The sequence below is a fragment of the Seriola aureovittata genome, chromosome 13 (genome assembly GCF_021018895.1).
Source record: "Seriola aureovittata isolate HTS-2021-v1 ecotype China chromosome 13, ASM2101889v1, whole genome shotgun sequence".
NCBI lineage: Eukaryota > Metazoa > Chordata > Actinopteri > Carangiformes > Carangidae > Seriola > Seriola aureovittata.
In genome coordinates this window covers 25,987,798-26,005,793 of record NC_079376.1, presented here as the reverse complement: position 1 = coordinate 26,005,793, position 17,996 = coordinate 25,987,798, and the positions used below count along the sequence as shown (strand labels likewise).

The following is a 17,996-nucleotide window of genomic DNA, read 5'->3' as shown; positions in this document are numbered from 1 at the left end:
TTACACCAATCACAGGCAGGACTGAGTCAAGGTTGGTTTGTGTGCAGAAGAGAGGAACTGCTGCTGTCACTGGAAAGGTATGAGTGAACTAGAGAAAAATGTCTACGGCTGGGTTTATGGTTGAGCTCTGACCTGGTCTTCGGTCTTATTCTCTGTCAGTGTGTGTTTGTGGTGTACAGGCTGTTGCACTGTAGTGGATAGGCCTAGCTAACCAGCTAATTAGCTCATTCTATAACTCTTCTACTGAGCCTTTATCACTGGACAGCCTAGCAGCTAATAGCTAGCCCACTGACGTTAGTCAGTGTAGATGAATGAGCTCCGTGTGTTACCGTGCCCGGCTCCGCTCGGTAGGGCGTGAGTCCTCGGTGTTAGAGGCTAGCTGCTGGCCTAGTGGGATAGGTTACAACCACCCGAGGAGCTAATTGGTGCTGGGCTGTCGGCTCTTATGCTACGGTTGAAATTAAGCTTTGACACCACAGTACTTATGTCACATAGTACAAAATGATTTCCGTCATCAGTTTGCTGACATGAGGGACTTGGCAGAGAGGAGCTAAGAGTGGCTCTGAAGACAAACCACCAAGCTAACTGTGTCGTTAGCCTTCCCTCAGGGAAGTAGCCCACTTTTTAAAAAAAGAAAAAAAAAAAGCTTTATAGCAAGCTAGTTAGTCCTGCTTCAGTTGGGCTGGGACAGGAACACAAAGTTTTGACTGTTGCACTTCAGTCGGAGACCCCTTAATTTTTTTTTTTTTTTTTAGAAGTAATGTTAACTGCACCTAGGTGACTGACACTACAGCGGTGGAGCTGGTTCTGCACCACATTTGTATTTGTCTTCAAACCACATGTTGAAGTGTGTCACTTGTCATTTCCTGGAAGTTTCCAGAATGTAATTTCCATTACCAAGCACCCAGCCATAAAAGGCACATGCAGTTTTACCATACATGATATGTTCCTTACTACATTAAACCTTTCTACATAGTTAGGGTTAGGTTTAATTTTTTAATTTTTTTTTAATTTTTATTATTGTTAAACAGAGACATAATTACTATTCAACAGAGTCAAACATTTTGTATAAAGAGAGATTAAAGCTGCAGTAATCAATTTTTTCAAATTAACATTTTAGTAAAGGATTTTGTAATCTGATAGGGGTGCTCTCCTCATAGTAATAAACAGAGGGTTGTCCCTCAACTCTGCAGTTACCTTCAGCTTCAGTTGCGCTTTTCAGCCTTTTGTAGCTCATTGTTTTGGTTTCCTGCCCTGATAACTCTGCTCTCGCCATCTCGTCTCCAGCTGCAACTGTGTGCAGTGACTGTCCACTACCTGCTCAACAGAAAACAACAGACAGACACAGTCAGAGACCAGCTGGTGAACATACTATAACATGTTCACTATAAGAAGTTCATATGGTAACAATTACGGATTCCCCAATTGATCATTATCATGTAAAAGTACATGATTGCTAGATCGGAATCAATGCTTCTAGTCACTGATCAAACCTTAAAACTGATCACGTGTGGTTAGTACTATGGTGTCTGCACTGTGTGCTGTGTAGTGTAGTCTTGCCTCCAACCTTGTTCAATGTGCTTGCGAGCAACATGCCACCAAAACAAAACAACATGTCAGCCATGTGGAACTTTTACAAAGTGTGTGAGACTGAGAGAAGGTACAACATCTGCAATGCTCCCTGGGAGTTTTTTTGTACTGCTCTGTTGAACAAAGTAAAAGCATGTTGTTGACTGAATAAGGATGACTTCTGGTGGTCCTTTTATCAGGTTACGCTCCTGCCTGTTGGAGGTCCCAGTACACTACAAAGCTAAGCAGGCTGACCAACTGTGAAACCAGCTGCTATAACAAAACACAAAAATGATCATCGGCCCTGGATCGGCCGATCTCACTCATAGGTGATTGGTATTGGCACCAAAAAAATGTGATCGGGGCATCCCTAGCAACAATATGTCAGTTGTTTTTCCACATTGACCTCAAGTGACAAAAAAAACCCCATTAATGCAGCTTGAGTATAACTGGTATTGGTACAACCAGATCATATAGAGTGTTAAAAATCCAGTCTCTTCCTCCATGAGAAGGACTGGCAGTCATGGTTTAGACCTGTGTGTGTGCCTTAGAGCAAACAAGTTAACCAGCACTTGCAGAAGGCCAGGGCAGTGACTGCCTGATGCTTTCTTCCTCTTGAAAGTGAATGACTATTGGACCACAGTGACAACTGCTACTAAATGACACTGAGCAGCTGTGTAGTGTGAGAGGGGGAGTGAGACACACTCACTCACACTTGGGCTGTGTGGCGGTAATGTGATGTTTAACTGTCTGGATTTTGTGTGTGTGTGAGTGTGAGGGAGGGTGGGGGTGTGTGGGGTTAGCAGTTGCACAGTGAGGAGGGATTCATATTATTCATTTGTTCGAAGTTTAACTGGTCCATGTAAAGCGGAGATTGACACTGTATAAAGGTGTTATGGTACTGCTGTGGAAACTACTAGACTAACACTTAATGTCAGACTGGCACTGAGACCAGTGAGTGGGATTTGTGGAACAGGAAATATGGTTTTGTTGTCTATGGTGCAGCCTCTGCTCTGCCCTCTGTGTGGTAGCAGGAAGTTCCCAAGGCTTGGGAGCAGTGATGTTTTTTCACATGACCAACCAGCATAGGGCGGAGGCGGTGAGTCCCACATCCCACAGTTGTATCTGTCAGTCTCACCAAGAAGTTGGCCGAGAGTAACTAAAGAAAAAGCTCAGTGTAAATATGTGAACATCAGTGAGGACAAAAGTTACTATGGTGATGGTGTCTTAATGAGCAATCACAAGTTCTCTGCACTTGATGGTTAGATATAATATTGGTAGTGCTTTTGATGGTTCACTATAATGGAGATAAGTCTTTCCACTTTATCATGTTGCAGCTCAACATTTGTAAATATGAATACTTTTGACAGTGTATTCAAGATGATACCACACTGCAGGACTAACCAGCAGCATCCATGACCATATTTATACATTACAACACTCCCTGGCATATTATTGTCTTAACCAGAGGCCCTACAGTCTGATCAGACACGGGAGTCTTGAAACGGAGAGATGGAAATGTATGCTTCATTACAATCCTTTGTCCCTATGATTATAGTAATTTTACATGTAGTGAAATATATACAGTGGGGCCCACAAGTGTGAGGCCACATTGGTCTGACCATACTGCACATACACTTTCTATAGTGGTGACCTGTCATATCTTATTATAGCCTTGTTAACACGACCATTGCACTGTGTATCACACAGTGTAAATACATTTAATTTGCTTACTATGAATACAACTTTAAGATCCACATACAGACACGTCATACAGATGAGATGGGTAGAAACATTAGCATTAAAGCAGCCAATCAAAACCAGCCCAATACCAAAGCTCAAAAAAGCTTCTGCCACATATCAGACCAAACCATAGCAGGGACCCACCACCCCAAAAAAAAAAAAAAAAAAGATTGTTAAAAAATTACACACACACATATATATATATATATATATATATATATATATATATATGTATGTATGTATGTATGTATGTAATTTTTTAACAATCTTTTTGTATGTATGTACTAGGGTTGTCACGATACCAAATTTCTGTTTCGATACCGATACCAATATGTATTTCGATACTTTTCGATACTTTTTGTAAAAAATATTTCATTATATTATGTATTGCCTTAATGGGTTATTTAAATATTTAAAGAATGTCATTTAATTTTTAAAAATATATTTTTTAATGTATTTATTAACCATGGACATGTTTTAGCTCTCTGTTTGCAGGCTACTGTAGGTTTACTACTGGGCTGGGAGGGGCTTTGTACTTCTTTCATTGACATTACAGTGCAGTGAACAGGTGAGCAACATTATCACCTGTCGTTCTTGACTGAAGTCTCGGAACAAGTCCGCATGGTTGTCCTTTAAATGTTTCGACAGGTTTTGAAGTGTTGCCTGCTTTTGCGAGACACACTTTGTAGCATCGCTTGCACTGCGGTGTTTCTGGGTTCAGAGGCTCGCCTTTATCGTTCGGTTTGAACCCGAAATATTTCCACACCGTACTTCGGGCCCGCATTTTGTCCACAAGTACGGGCTTTTCTGCAGCTGCCATCTCTATCTACTGTATTTTCTTCAACCCGCTCCGTCTGTATAAGACGCGACTTGTCGTTTCTCTCTCCTCTAGGGTTGCACGGTATACCGGTACCAGTATAGTACCGCGATACTAGAGTTTTGAAAACGGTACTATACCAGCATTTAAAAACAAACGGTACTTTTATGTCATTTTATTGAATGCAAATGAATTGGTAAATTGGAGCCTGTCTCTTTAAGCACTGCGAGGCCAGCGAGTGTGACGTATGACTCGCATGTTTAGACTGAGGAGGAGAGAGAAACGACAAGTCGCGTCTTATACAGACGGAGCGGGTTGAAGAAAATACAGTAGATAGAGATGGCAGCTGCAGAAAAGCCCGTACTTGTGGACAAAATGCGGGCCCGAAGTACGGTGTGGAAATATTTCGGGTTCAAACCGAACGATAAAGGCGAGCCTCTGAACCCAGAAACACCGCAGTGCAAGCGATGCTACAAAGTGTGTCTCGCAAAAGCAGGCAACACTTCAAAACCTGTCGAAACATTTAAAGGACAACCATGCGGACTTGTTCCGAGACTTCAGTCAAGAACGACAGGTGATAATGTTGCTCACCTGTTCACTGCACTGTAATGTCAATGAAAGAAGTACAAAGCCCCTCCCAGCCCAGTAGTAAACCTACAGTAGCCTGCAAACAGAGAGCTAAAACATGTCCATGGTTAATAGATACATTAAAAAATATATTTTTAAAAATTAAATGACATTCTTTAAATATTTAAATAACCCATTAAGGCAATACATAATATAATGAAATATTTTTTACAAAAAGTATCGAAAAGTATCGAAATACATATTGGTATCGGTATCGAAACAGAAATTTGGTATCGTGACAACCCTACTCTCCTCCTCAGTCTAAACATGCGAGTCATACGTCACACTCGCTGGCCTCGCAGTGCTTAAAGAGACAGGCTCCAATTTACCAATTCATTTGCATTCAATAAAATGACATAAAAGTACCGTTTGTTTTTAAATGCTGGTATAGTACCGTTTTCAAAACTCTAGTATCGCGGTACTATACTGGTACCGGTATACCGTGCAACCCTAGTATGTACAGTGCATCCGGAAAGTATTCACACCCCTTCACTTTACCCACATTTTGTTTGTTTGTTTTGTTACAGCCTTATTCCAAAATGGATTAAATTCCTTTTTTTTCTCATCAATCTACACACAATACCCCATAATGACAAAGCGAAAAAGGGTTTGTAGAAATTCTTGCAAATTTATTAAAAATAAAAAACTGAAATATATAATATAATATATTATGGTAGGGAGTGACCAGACGGAAGCCTCTACTCAGTAAAAGGCACATGACAGCCCGCTTGGAGTTTGCCAGAAGGCACCTAAAGGACTCTCAGACCATGAGAAACAAGATTCTGTGGTCTGATGAAACCAAGATTGAACTCTTTGGCCTGAATGTCAAGCGTCAAGTCTGGAGGAAACCAGGCACCTCTCATCACCTGGCTAATAACATCCCTACGGTGAAGCATGGTGGTGGCAGCATCATGCTGTGGGGATGTTTTTCAGCGACAGGAACTGGGAGACTAGTCAGGATCGAGGGAAAGATTAACGGAGCAAAGTACAGAGAGATCCTTGATGAAAAGCTGTTCCAGAGCGCTCAGGACCTCAGACTGGGGCGAAGGTTTACCTTCCAACAGGGCAACGACCGTAAGCACACAGCCAAGACAACGAAAGAGTGGCTTCAGGACAAGTCTGTGAATGTCCTTGAGTTGCCCAGCCAGAGCCCAGACATGAACCCGATTGAACATCTCTGGAAAGACCTGAAAATAGCTGTGCAGCGACGCTCCACATCTAACCTGACAGAGCTTGAGAGGATCTGCAGAGAAGAATGGGAGAAATACCCCAAATACAGATGTGCCAAGCTTGTAGCTTCATACCCAAGAAGACTTTAGGCTGTAATCGCTGCCAAGGGTGCCTCAACAAAGTACTGAGCAAAGGGTGTCAATACTTATGTACGTGCGATATTTCAGTTTTTTATTTTTTAATAAATTTGCAAAAATTTCTAAAAAACCTTTTTCACTTTGTCATTATGGGGTATTGTGTGTAGATTGATGAGAAAAAAAGGAATTTAATCCATTTTGGAATAAGGCTGTAACAAAACAAAATGTGGGGAAAAGTGAAGGGGTGTGAATACTTTCCGGATGCACTGTGTACTTTTTTCATTTGAGCTCATTGTGACAGTCTCTGCTGAGTTTTGCTGTCATGTACAGCGATGTTTCCCTCCTTTCTTCCTTCCTGCTGCATGTGTTGTAATCTACCAAGTTAGACCACACGTGTTTAGTGTGCCAGCATTAAAAGCAACAGTTTTTTCACCCAGGCTCTAAAATGGCCTTGTGTAATTAGTATATATTAGGGATGGGCACTTGAATAAATTTCCTTGATCAATCATCGGGAAAATTAATGATCAATTATCGATTCATCATTAATTTTTTAGGTTAAAAAATGCCTATGAAAGAAAATACTAAAGAAAGTGTCTTTTTCCTCAATGAAATCTTTATTCTAAGAAGAAATTATAGTCCAACAACAATCCTCTGAAACACGGCAGTTAAAGTTTAATTGTTTAACTATTAAACAGAACAAAAAAGATATGTGGCGCTCCTAATGGCAGCGGAGCCCGAGGCTCTGAGCCAAACCTCTTTACAAATAACAAGCCAAAGCTACAGCGTTTATACATGGAATTGCAATGTTAACAATGAGCTTCGAAATGTTCCACACCAAACCAAAGATCCTCTATACAGAAGATACCGCATTACAGGCAGTGCCAATGGTATGACACCGGACACAGTTCTGGTCTCCTAAGTGGGCGTTGTCCCCAGACCCCTCTCTCAAGCCAAGGCAACTGGCATGAAGTGTGACAGTCGCTAATATTAAAATCTACCCTGTCTAGACTTACCTCTTTGCAGCCTTTGGGAAAGAAAAGACTGATCCGTTTTTCTTGTTATCACAGCCTGTTGCTGCACAAAGCTCAGGCATTTTTAACACTAACTGATGGATTACTTGTCCCTGCAAAGAATACAACAATAGATGATACAACACGGACAAATCTGTGCCTTTTTTGCTGCTGTTTTTTGTCTGCTAACGACATCTGATCAGCCCAGTACAAAGTCATGTCAATTTAATAGGCTAATAATCTTTTATCAATTGTTAAGCAATGTTTTATTTAAATCTTAAAGTTTAATCCATAGTTTGACCTATAAGTAAGTCAATCCAAAAATAACTCTGGTCCATCTAAACACCTGGTTATCAGCTGGCAAACGATGTCGGCAGTTGAGACAGAGGCAGGTCTCCAATAAAGTAAATTTTGTCCTGATCTGTTTGTCTGAAGTGTTCTGAAGACGTGTGGCTTTTGAAAACTGGGTCCAGTATTTATTTTGCTGACTATGGAGCGAAATTATCTGTGATAATCTGTGATCTTGTTCACTTCGCCCACTGGAATGAATACACTCAGACCTGCTGCTGGTCTCCTAAAGGGGTGGGGAGGTGGAGAAACCCACGAGACACAGATACAGGAAATAAAACAGAAATGAAGCATCTCAGTTTCTCTACTGTCTCTGACCACACTTCGCCTTGCTCTCTTCATGTTTACCTGCGATGCCTACGGGAACCTGCGTATTCATTTTTCTCTGTTGAAAATTTAAATTGCTGGTTGCTGCCACTTAGTGAAATTCATTGCATTGCTTTAAGACACACTAAACAACACAACCTCGATGATACACACGTTACATCGATCAGATTCCACGTGATTGACAAAATTCTTAACGATCAATTATCAATCATGGATTAATTATGCTCACCCCTAGTATATATATGGTATATGATCATGAATAAAATCTGAATCAGTCTATGTGGTGCAGTACCAACAAAAAGCTCTGGTATCATCCCCAGCCACACATTATATCTACTGTTTAATGCCCATTCTGTTGTATATTTCTTCCAGGATTTTGCCCACTGTTGTGTTTCTCCCTGGGGTTGCTAAGCTATTTAGCTAGCTAGTTATTTTGTTTTGTATCAAAAACTCGCAGAGTTAGGATTGGCAGGTGTGTGCTGGGCAGCAGAGAGCATTACTGCACACTGTGTATGTGGGTTGCGTGTTGTGTGTGTGTGTACATGGAGTTTGTTTTGTAGGATTTGGCTATAGGTAAATTATTTCATGGAAAATATGGATTTTAGGTCAACCCAGCAGACAAAAAAAAAAGCAACCTATGGCAACAGTTCTGCAGTATAGCCGTGGAGCTTGCAACTCGAGCTACACCATCAGCTACAGCTAGTTAACATGAGTACAATCCTATCAGGTCCCACACAGTCAGTGCCATTTCCAGGATCACATCGCTGGATGGCAGCAAAGTGCACCAATGTAACCGCAAGCAAGCAAAGAATACTACAAAGTCAATTGTGAGCGCAATGGCCATACAGTACACAATGGTCACGTGACATGATGTTACTACTCCCCTAGCCTTGGAAACAAATATCTGCCCTTTCTGTGTCGGTGCTTCTTTTTGTTTCACTCTTCATGTAAAACGTCATTGTAGATGTAGAATTCTTCCTAAAGACAAACATTTTCTGACTTTTATGCATTACATGAGACCAAGCTCTTATATAAAAAACACCTTTATTTAAGCAATATCACATGAGAGAGAGTGATGTTGCTGCTGTGCTGATGTTCAGTACAACATCACAATCTTGAGTTGTCCGAGCGCCATATTACTTAACAGTAATAAGCAGCAACAGATTATGATTTGTTTGTTTATTTCATGATTTATTTGGCTTCACCAACACAAATAGTTCTGCAACTGAACTGAACAGGACTATTGCTAGCAACACAAACATTTCCCAGACCTGCACACTAGCTTGTTGCTGTGTCTGCACGTTACTTCCCCTTCATTGTCTTCTGACGAACAGACATAATTTAATTCAAATGTTATTTCTGGGGGCATCGAGTAGCTCAGGTGGATGAGCATAAGCCCCATGTGTAGAGGCTACAGTGTTCGTTGCAGATGGCCCCGGTTCGAGTCCTGCATCCGACAAGCCCTTACCTGCATGTCATTCCCCCTCTCTCTGCCTCCCCATTTCCTGTCTCTCTCTACTGCACTATCAATAAAGGCACAAAAAGCCTGAAAAAAAAAAAGAAGTTATTTCTGGAAATATTTTTAAGAAACTGAAGTAAAGGACACGTTCTGTCTGTTTGTCAATCTCCTCCTTTCTTAACTCAAAACGCAGCACCTACACACAACAAGCAGCGCTTCGGTTATATACAGTAAATTGTGGCAGGGCAAATTCAATTGAATATTAATTTAATACTATGAATAATACATTACTACATTAATGGGAAAACAAGTCAAATATTGTCTTGACATTTGCAAAGACGAGCAATCAGTGATCGTCCTGTTGATAATCGATCACAGGCATGAAGTTCTGGTGACAGTAAGTCAGAGTATGAGGTGCTGTCAGTAATAATGGTGTGTCTTCTCTCAGCCCAGTTGTCCATCCAGCACCATGGGAAAGAAGAGTCGAGTGAAGACTCAGAAGTCGGGCTCAGGGGCCAGCGCTGTGGTTTCCCCCAAAGAGATGATGAACCTCATCTCTGAACTGCTGCAGAGTACGTTTACACAGCCGCTCCACCTTCACCGTCTTTACCTGAGGACAGACCTTTTCACTCACTGCTCACAGAGACAGCTAGATACTAACTCACATGTTTGTTTTAAAGGTGTGTCCGGACCTAGCAGTTCTGAAGCACATTCCTCTTTGCTCCTTACAAAACAAACTGAAAAAAACACATTTTCTATAGGAGATTTTTTACTGCACAATTTCATAAGGCTTCAATTCTACCTCAGTTTAGTTCAATTCACTTGTTTATGTGTGTGTGTATGTGTATATTATTATTATATATTAGGGCTGCATGATATGCAAAAACAATTATATATTGACATTGCGATTACGATATAGAATTTCAGTTGGAATGATGGTTTTTTCATTTCTTTTTCACCAAAAAAAAATTAAACATGATGATGTGATTTTTGTTGGGTCTTGTACCAAACACACATGTTCCTTTAGGTCTGGAGGACATGATTTGTAGTTAGTGGTGCCAACAATGCGCAGCAATGCCATGACACATTTTACCTTTACCTGCGATTTGGATATTGCACTTGGCCATGTTGTGATTTCGATTATACATGCATTGCCAAATCATACATAATTTCAAGGCTCTTCAAAGAGTCAGGTCCAGACCTTACAATATTATAGACAGAAACCCAACAGATCCAGACTCCACGACCAGGAACAGCTATATATATATATACTGTTGTATTCAAGCACTGTCATACTAGTTGTTATAATGGTAATAATATTAACAACAGTAATGATAGCAGCACCAATTAAAAATAATACAGATAATGTTACCCAGTTCATTTTTAGGGAAAATGGAAGCAAGATAGACCCAGATGTGATTAATACAATGTTCTTTGTTAATGAGGAGATAAATAATACTGATACAAACAATGAATAAGGGAAACTAAAAAGAGAAACAGGGAAGCTGAGGTTGAAACAAGTAATAACATGAATAATAATGGGGACAGATCTGGATCCCGCAGCTCTGGAGTCAGAGAGAGAGCAGGGAGAGAGAAAACACAGAGTTAATGACATGCACTCGGATGATAGAAATGATGGAGAGAAGAAGTGCTCGTGCAGCATAAGATAAGTTATTACGCACAACTTGGGATGGTTCAGGGCTCTTTAGTTACGTTACATGTGATATTAAAAAGATCTTTAGACGTCTCAAATGTAATTTGAAGTGAATCATCAGATAGAGAATGAAAGAGAATCTCTTTGTGATTTGCTGTATCTTCAGGTATGTTTGGCTGCATGGGTCAGCTGAAGTGATGCAGTTGCAGTTTTAATGGTTGACCTTTGTTTTCCCAGAGTGCAGCAGTACAGCACCCTCTGCTGGTAAAGAGTGGGAAGAGTACATCCAGATCAGAGGCTTAGTGGAAAAGATCCGCAAGAAACAGAAAGGTGAGGATGTGCACACACACAATGTTTATATTTCTGTTTTTCTAAAGTAATGAAACTGTTGATGTTGAAGAAATATGAAGTGAACATAAGGTATTAGTTTTGGGGGAGGGTTAGGTTGTGACCAGGGGACATCCAGAACATAAAGAAGTGAATTATTTATTGGTGTGTGTGTGTGTGTGTGTGTGTGTGTGTGTGTGTGTGTGTGTGTGTGTGTGTGTGTGTGTGTGTGTGTGTGTGTGTGTGTGGTGCGCACTCAGGTCTGTCAGTAGTGTTTGAGGGCAGCAGAGAGGACTATTTCTCAGACCTGATGTCCTGGGCTCAGGAAAGCGGGGCTTCCTGTGACGGCTTCACTGTGACCGACTTTGGTACGGAGGGCTACGGTCTGCGGGCCACCAGAGACATCAAGGTGATTCCAACACAGTGCTGACACCTTTTGTTTATTCTTGATGTTCCAAAGCGATTTTCAAAGGACCAGTCTACTGATATTCAATACTTCAATACTACTCCACTGTTGGCTGTAAATGATTTTAGGTTGACCTACGGCAAAATCAGAGTGAAACAATTGCTACGGGAGCGAAGAGTGCCATTCATTTACTTCCCATCCCTACACTGTACATTAAGAAGCTGATCTTTGACTTTTCTCAGTGCTGTGTGTGTGTGTGTGTGTGTGTGTGTGTGTGTGTGTGTGTGTGTGTGTGTGTGTGTGTGTGTGTGTGTGTGTGTGTGTGTGTGTGTGTGTTTGTTTGCAGGCAGAGGAACTATTCCTGTGGATTCCCAGGAAGATGCTGATGACAGTGGAGTCGGCCCAGAACTCTGTGCTGGGTGAGAACTTCAGTTCATAAAAGTGTTTGTGTGGAAACTGCCAATCTGAATCAGAAAAAAAGAAAACACCAAACAGAGTTCCATATTCTGTTGGTTTTTGTAGTAAAAAGAAGTAAATACAACTCCTATTTTTATTTATTTTTTGAAGTTGTTGAAATAAAAAGCAATAGATAGATAGATAGATAGATACTTTATTCATCCCCTAAGGGAAATTCATGAGCATCAACATTTGAAGAAAGGCGTCCACTATACTACCTTTGCTATGGTTTTGCCTCTGTCCACTCTACTCAACCCATGGAAACCGAGACTTTTGGTAACTCTGCTGGACCTGTTTTATTTTGAAAACTCTGGGGTTGTGTTGTAGCCTGGACGGACAGAAACTGAGACCTTTGGAAACGATGATGTAGACACCCACCTCGCTCACTGATTGGCTCTCATCAGCCTGGAGTGCCAGCTGTGAATACAACATGATAATGAATTACAGTGTTACTGACCTTGTTGTCTTTGCCAGCAGCTGTTGTTCACTTACAGTCTGTATATTAATGCAACTGCCTTTGTTGAGTATTTTGTGTGACTAATCTACTGCAGATTAGACGATCTGCTTCCTGTTTACACTAGCTTGCACATGCTCAGTGTATTTGAAAGGTCATGCGATATGTGTTCAGGTGTGTTAGTCTGGACGGAGATCGTTTTCATTTGAAAAAGCTGTTTTAAAATGAAAATGTAATGGTGTGGACGTAGCCTCATTTTAATGTCTGCTTGCTGCAGACGTGCAGTTTGCATCAAAATGTGTAATTTGTCCAGGTGTTGTGCATACAACTGTAACCATGGTTTATATAAATCTTCCAGTGTGACGCAGGTCCTCATTACATGTTGAAATATACTGCAGCAAGTTTATTTACAATAGCACTAACACAAGATTTTCAGTCTGACTGTGACCTCTGTGTCTCAGGTCCTCTGTACAGCCAGGACCGGATCCTGCAGGCCATGGGCAACGTGACGCTGGCCCTCCACCTGCTGTGCGAGCGAGCTGACCCTGCTTCATCCTGGCTGCCGTACATCCGCAGTCTTCCTCAGGAGTATGACACGCCGCTGTACTACCAGCAGGACGAGGTACAGCAGCTGCTGGGCACACAGGCAGTGCAGGACGTCCTGAGCCAGTATAAGAACACTGCACGCCAGTACGCATACTTCTACAAGCTGGTACAGGTAGGCAGATACACTCATTATGCACGCCCGCATGCATGCACACACACACACACACACACACACACACAAAGTTGAAGATGACTGCAGTTGCTGGTTGGTTACTTTATTTATTGATTTCTCCATTCAATATGAAATAAGGTCATGGATTATGAGGCAGTGGTATCATTTAAACAACATATGCTACATCAAATCAAGTTTGTGCCTCCTGGACCAGCTACAACAAAGTATAAACACTGTTTTTGTGTTAAAGGCTATGGTCCACCACACAGCTGTTTACACTTCATTAGCCTAATTGAGTTGTGAAGTGTGTGATGGCTAGAGATGAAACATTTACCTGTTTTGCACTTTATCATGGTAGAAATGCCAGGCGGTTAGTATTACAGTTTTACCGATTACCGTTGTTAATTACTGTGGTTAATTTCACTCAGGTTGGGTTCTATACAGCATCAACCAGTAACAGTCTCCCAGACGCATGCGCAGTGAGCAACGTGGGTTTGTTTGTGTCAGTCAAAACATGGCGTGAGGCTTAAAGTTGGTGGGTATAAGTGGGTTTTTTAAAAGCGAATAAGCCCGCTAAAAAGGCGATTGAATCATTTTACACTGCCGGTGTCACATGACCACAGGGCGCACAGACAGATACAGGAGAGAAACAGTGAGCTGTAGCTGCTGAGCCTCTATGGGAGACGCTCCGGTCAGTGATAGCCGTGGTGTTGCTGGTTTAACACCACCGTGCTGGACAGGTGACAGGTCTGTTTACAGTGTCTGCTCTGAAAGACGTTACAGAACGGGAAAACAAAAATGCTATTCCTTTTTTTCCAGAGTGGGCATGCAGCAGGCAAATCCACTATATACTGCTAATGGTCCCTTATGACACAGATGTGTTGGACATATGAACATTTTCAGCGCATTTTACCAATTCCGTGATAATACTGATAACCGTGATCGTTTGGATCACTATAATCATCATACTAAATTTGATGGCTATTGAATATGGACTGGGCTCTGCCTGATGTAACAATCCTATAGGTTTTTGCTGTGGTCAGCACTATTAATCATTTACACTTACAGTTTATGAGAAATCATGTTTTGTCTGTAATCTTTGAGTAATATTACATTACCCATGAGCCTTGGCTGCTCCGGCCATGGAGCAGAGGACAGTCATAGCAGCAGTGACTTCAAATGGTTCGTCAGTACAATTGACAACAAAACGTGTCACCATGGTGACTGAATTTACCCAGAGCTGACCCAGAATTTAACTAATTTAAGCTGCAGACTTTAGCTTCCACTCGCCGTTAGGGAAACAGAAATTTAAGCTTGGTGATTGGATGTTTCTGGAAGCTGTAGTTAACATCTCTTAATAGAAATTGTTTCCACTGTGATATTTGCTACTTGTGCTTGAATAAAGCCAAAAAGGTTGTGTATCCAATTATAGAATCAAGACTTTGAACCAAGACCTTTTGCCCTTTGACCTATTTTTGCCTCGTTTAATTGATTAATTAAAACCAGCTGGATCTCAGAACTTGCTGTAGTGTCCCTGCTGGTTTAGGAGATGTGAGTGTGTCTTGTCTACATGATTACACAGCCAACACAGCTGCTGATGGCAACTTGTTACCACTCACTGAAGCCATGCTAAATGTTTTTACAAAAATCAGTGACCATCACATTTGGCAGTTTTTCTACCTGAGAACCATAATAACAAAGGAAGGAATGCCCAGTAATCGGTTACTACTACCATTACTAGAGTTTAATTTATTTATTATGCTCAAAAAAATTTGAAAAGTGTGTGCTGTAATTTAAGATAACTGATAAGGAAAGTGGAATATGAGTAACTAATCTTATTCCAGTTGTTGGCACCATATACAAAGACGCAGCATTGGTCGCTTCAGCCCATTGCTGCGATACGTCAGACTGCCCTGTAAACAAATAGGAATAAAGTGAGGAGCTGCTGTTGAAGGTTTTATGATCTATGTGGAGTAAAAGTAAATGTTGGAGCTACCTTTACTTATAATTGCGATATTTTAGGCTGTGATCACTGTTTTCTATAAAGAGGAGTGTGGATCAATGTTAGGTTTACATGAACTGAATTACTGACGTGGTGGAAAATAATTCATTGTCGTAAGGTATTGTTAAAACTAGTGTGTAAAATAAACAATGAATAAATAAATAATGAATGAATGAAGTAAGATAGTGAGCGCCTGTGGCAGTCAGTCTGCTTTCTATATGTTTAGAAGTGAAAGGATGAGATAGAACTTTATTGATCCTAACATATAATATATAAGTGAAATGTAGTAGTACAACAATATAATACAGCAGTATATCATATATCCTTAATACAATGAAGTGTGTGTATAGTATTATTGTAGCAGCATAATATTTGATAAGTAATAATAAATAGTATATGTAGTATAAATAGTAGTTTAATTTAGTGAATACAGTAACGTGAGTTTTAACATTTTAACATTTACTTAACCCCCCCATCACCAAATCATTAGTCAAATGAGTTTGTTTACATCAGACATGTCGTAGGTGACACGCAGTGACTCTTCTGAAAACAGAACAGATATAAACTAAACTTTTCCAACAGACAGGAAATATGTTGCCATGGATACAGTGATCTAAGCTGCGGGCTTCAACTTAAGCCCCGTTTTTTTAGACCATGTTTGTTTATATTTTAGATCATGAAGTGTAGTGAATTATATTTTTTAAGTTTCTGTTTGTTATGTACCGTTATGACAACTATCACTATATCACTGACTCAGGAGCTTCTTTTTTCTCTGGTTTCTAATCAGATTTATGGAGGTTTATTTGCAGTGGTGTCATCAAAACTGTGTCTTCAGGTCTGATCGTATTCATCTGATTTTGTTTGGACATCAGTTTGAGTGTTTTGATACCAGGGGTGGACGGTAACAAAGTACATTTATTTGAATACTGTACTTAAGTATATTTTCCGGTATCTGTACTTTACTTGAGTACTATATTATTTTAGAAACTTCTGACCTCAACTCCTCTACACAAATATTGTACTTTTGAACATTTCTATTAAGTTTTCTTACTTTGAAGCAGAGCTTTTAGTCACTTAATGAATTTTATTTTATTTTGAAAATGTGACAGTTCTTACATGTTCATCCCAGGAGAAAAAAAAACAATCACAGCCAAATCCTCCACTGTTAGTCACGTTTGAACCTGTCAGTGTCCTAACAATGGCGACGTTTAATAAAGATGAGGCAGAGGATGCTTCACCAGAGACCATGGTCTGATCTGAAGTCTGTGTTTGAAGGTTTAGAAATAAAGAAAGATTCCGGCCAAACTTCATCACTGCCTAAAAAAAATAAAAACAATAAAAAAAAAAAAAAAAAACAAAACGACAATGGCTCCTTTTGTTGATTCAGTTGTGTTTTTAGGTCCATGTCCATGTCTTTGTATCTACAGGTTCGACAGTCAGTTCATTCAGGTTGTTTCAGAGTCATTTGGTTCTGTAAATGTGAAAATGTGTTGAAACAAAAAATACTTTAGTATGTTTTCAAAAGTAAAAAATTTGACTGAACAACTTTCACTTGTATTTGAGTCATATTTGACCAGGAGGGTTTGTACTGTGACTCAAGTAAAGAAGTTGTTTCCACCTCTGGTCCTGCTCCAGAAGTCCTCACAGCTTGTTTTAAGGCCCAGTTTCTGAATACAGGCTGTGTACATTTCTCTGTGGACTGAGCGCTTTGTTGGTTTCACTTCTACACTATGGGAACTTTAAACATAACTTGATATATGATAGTGATTTCTAAACCAAGATTGGCAGTTTGGGAAAAGACTTAGATTGAACTTTGAAAATGACTTTTTCAGTCCTGTGTTAATGTGGAAACAACACTGGAATAAGAAACAGAGACAGTGATTATGGTTTGTGGTGAAATGTTGGTTTAACAGGCCCAGACAATAGATAATGGGTTAGTAATCTGAAAATGTGGTGTTGTCCCATTATTATTGTGAATCGTGGTGAAATGATCAGACCTCAGCACAGACCAGTGCAGTTTCAGTGGACTCCACCAGGTGGAAGTGTTGTGTTTTAAATGGTTTAATGTCAGTGAGCTTGAAGAAGTCCAGTGCTGAAGGAGCTTTACTCAAGGAGCCATTACTATTGGTTTCAATGCTTTAATGCTGTCCAATTGATTCATGTTGACAATACAATGAAGACTCACATAGTTACATGGTCTGAATGGTCTAGCTTTCTTAGTACTGTGTGTCTGAAGGGATGTCCCATACTGATATCCCATGATGCAGTCTTTGGTGTATTATGTTCAAATTACTACTGGCCAATCAGATAGCGACAGTGTGTCATTCAAGGGTTAATAATGTTTTATATGTGACCTGGCTGACCTCTTCAGAGTATTTGCCTGAATTACAAGAACGTCAAATACAGATAAATAATAGGAGGAACTTTGTCCCTGGGGATATTGTTCTCAGTGTCGATGATACAGCCCCTTGCAACTCTTGGCGGGTCATACAAAGCATGTCCGACTACAGAGGAACAGTTAGACAAGTTCAGGTAAAAACCCAGACTACCACTCTTCGCAGGCCTATCTGAAAGTTGTGTCTGCTACTGGAGGCCCCTACGTAAGACTGTTTCTCTTTAATGAGATTCTGTGAAGATGGAGGGTTTTTGTTACATTTTTTGATTTAGATTTCAATGAGTTTTTTGGCTTTTTGAATGGACTTTTGAGTTTTTTTGGCTCTGTTTTATGTTGAAAGTTGTAATTGTTTTGTTTGCCGACAAGAACAATTTGGG

General features: G+C 40.3%; 1 protein-coding gene across 1 annotated transcript in view; it reads left to right on the top strand.

Moving 5' to 3' along the window:
- Positions 1–17,996, top strand: part of setd3 (SET domain containing 3, actin histidine methyltransferase) — a 41,205-nt gene continuing 23,209 nt past the window's right edge. The window contains exons 1-6 of the mRNA XM_056393728.1: positions 1–77; positions 9,656–9,779; positions 11,099–11,191; positions 11,449–11,597; positions 11,941–12,013; positions 12,966–13,222. Of these exons, the coding sequence (XP_056249703.1) occupies positions 9,677–9,779; positions 11,099–11,191; positions 11,449–11,597; positions 11,941–12,013; positions 12,966–13,222 (675 nt within the window). The 5' untranslated portion in view covers positions 1–77; positions 9,656–9,676. The remainder of the gene's footprint in view (positions 78–9,655; positions 9,780–11,098; positions 11,192–11,448; positions 11,598–11,940; positions 12,014–12,965; positions 13,223–17,996) is intronic.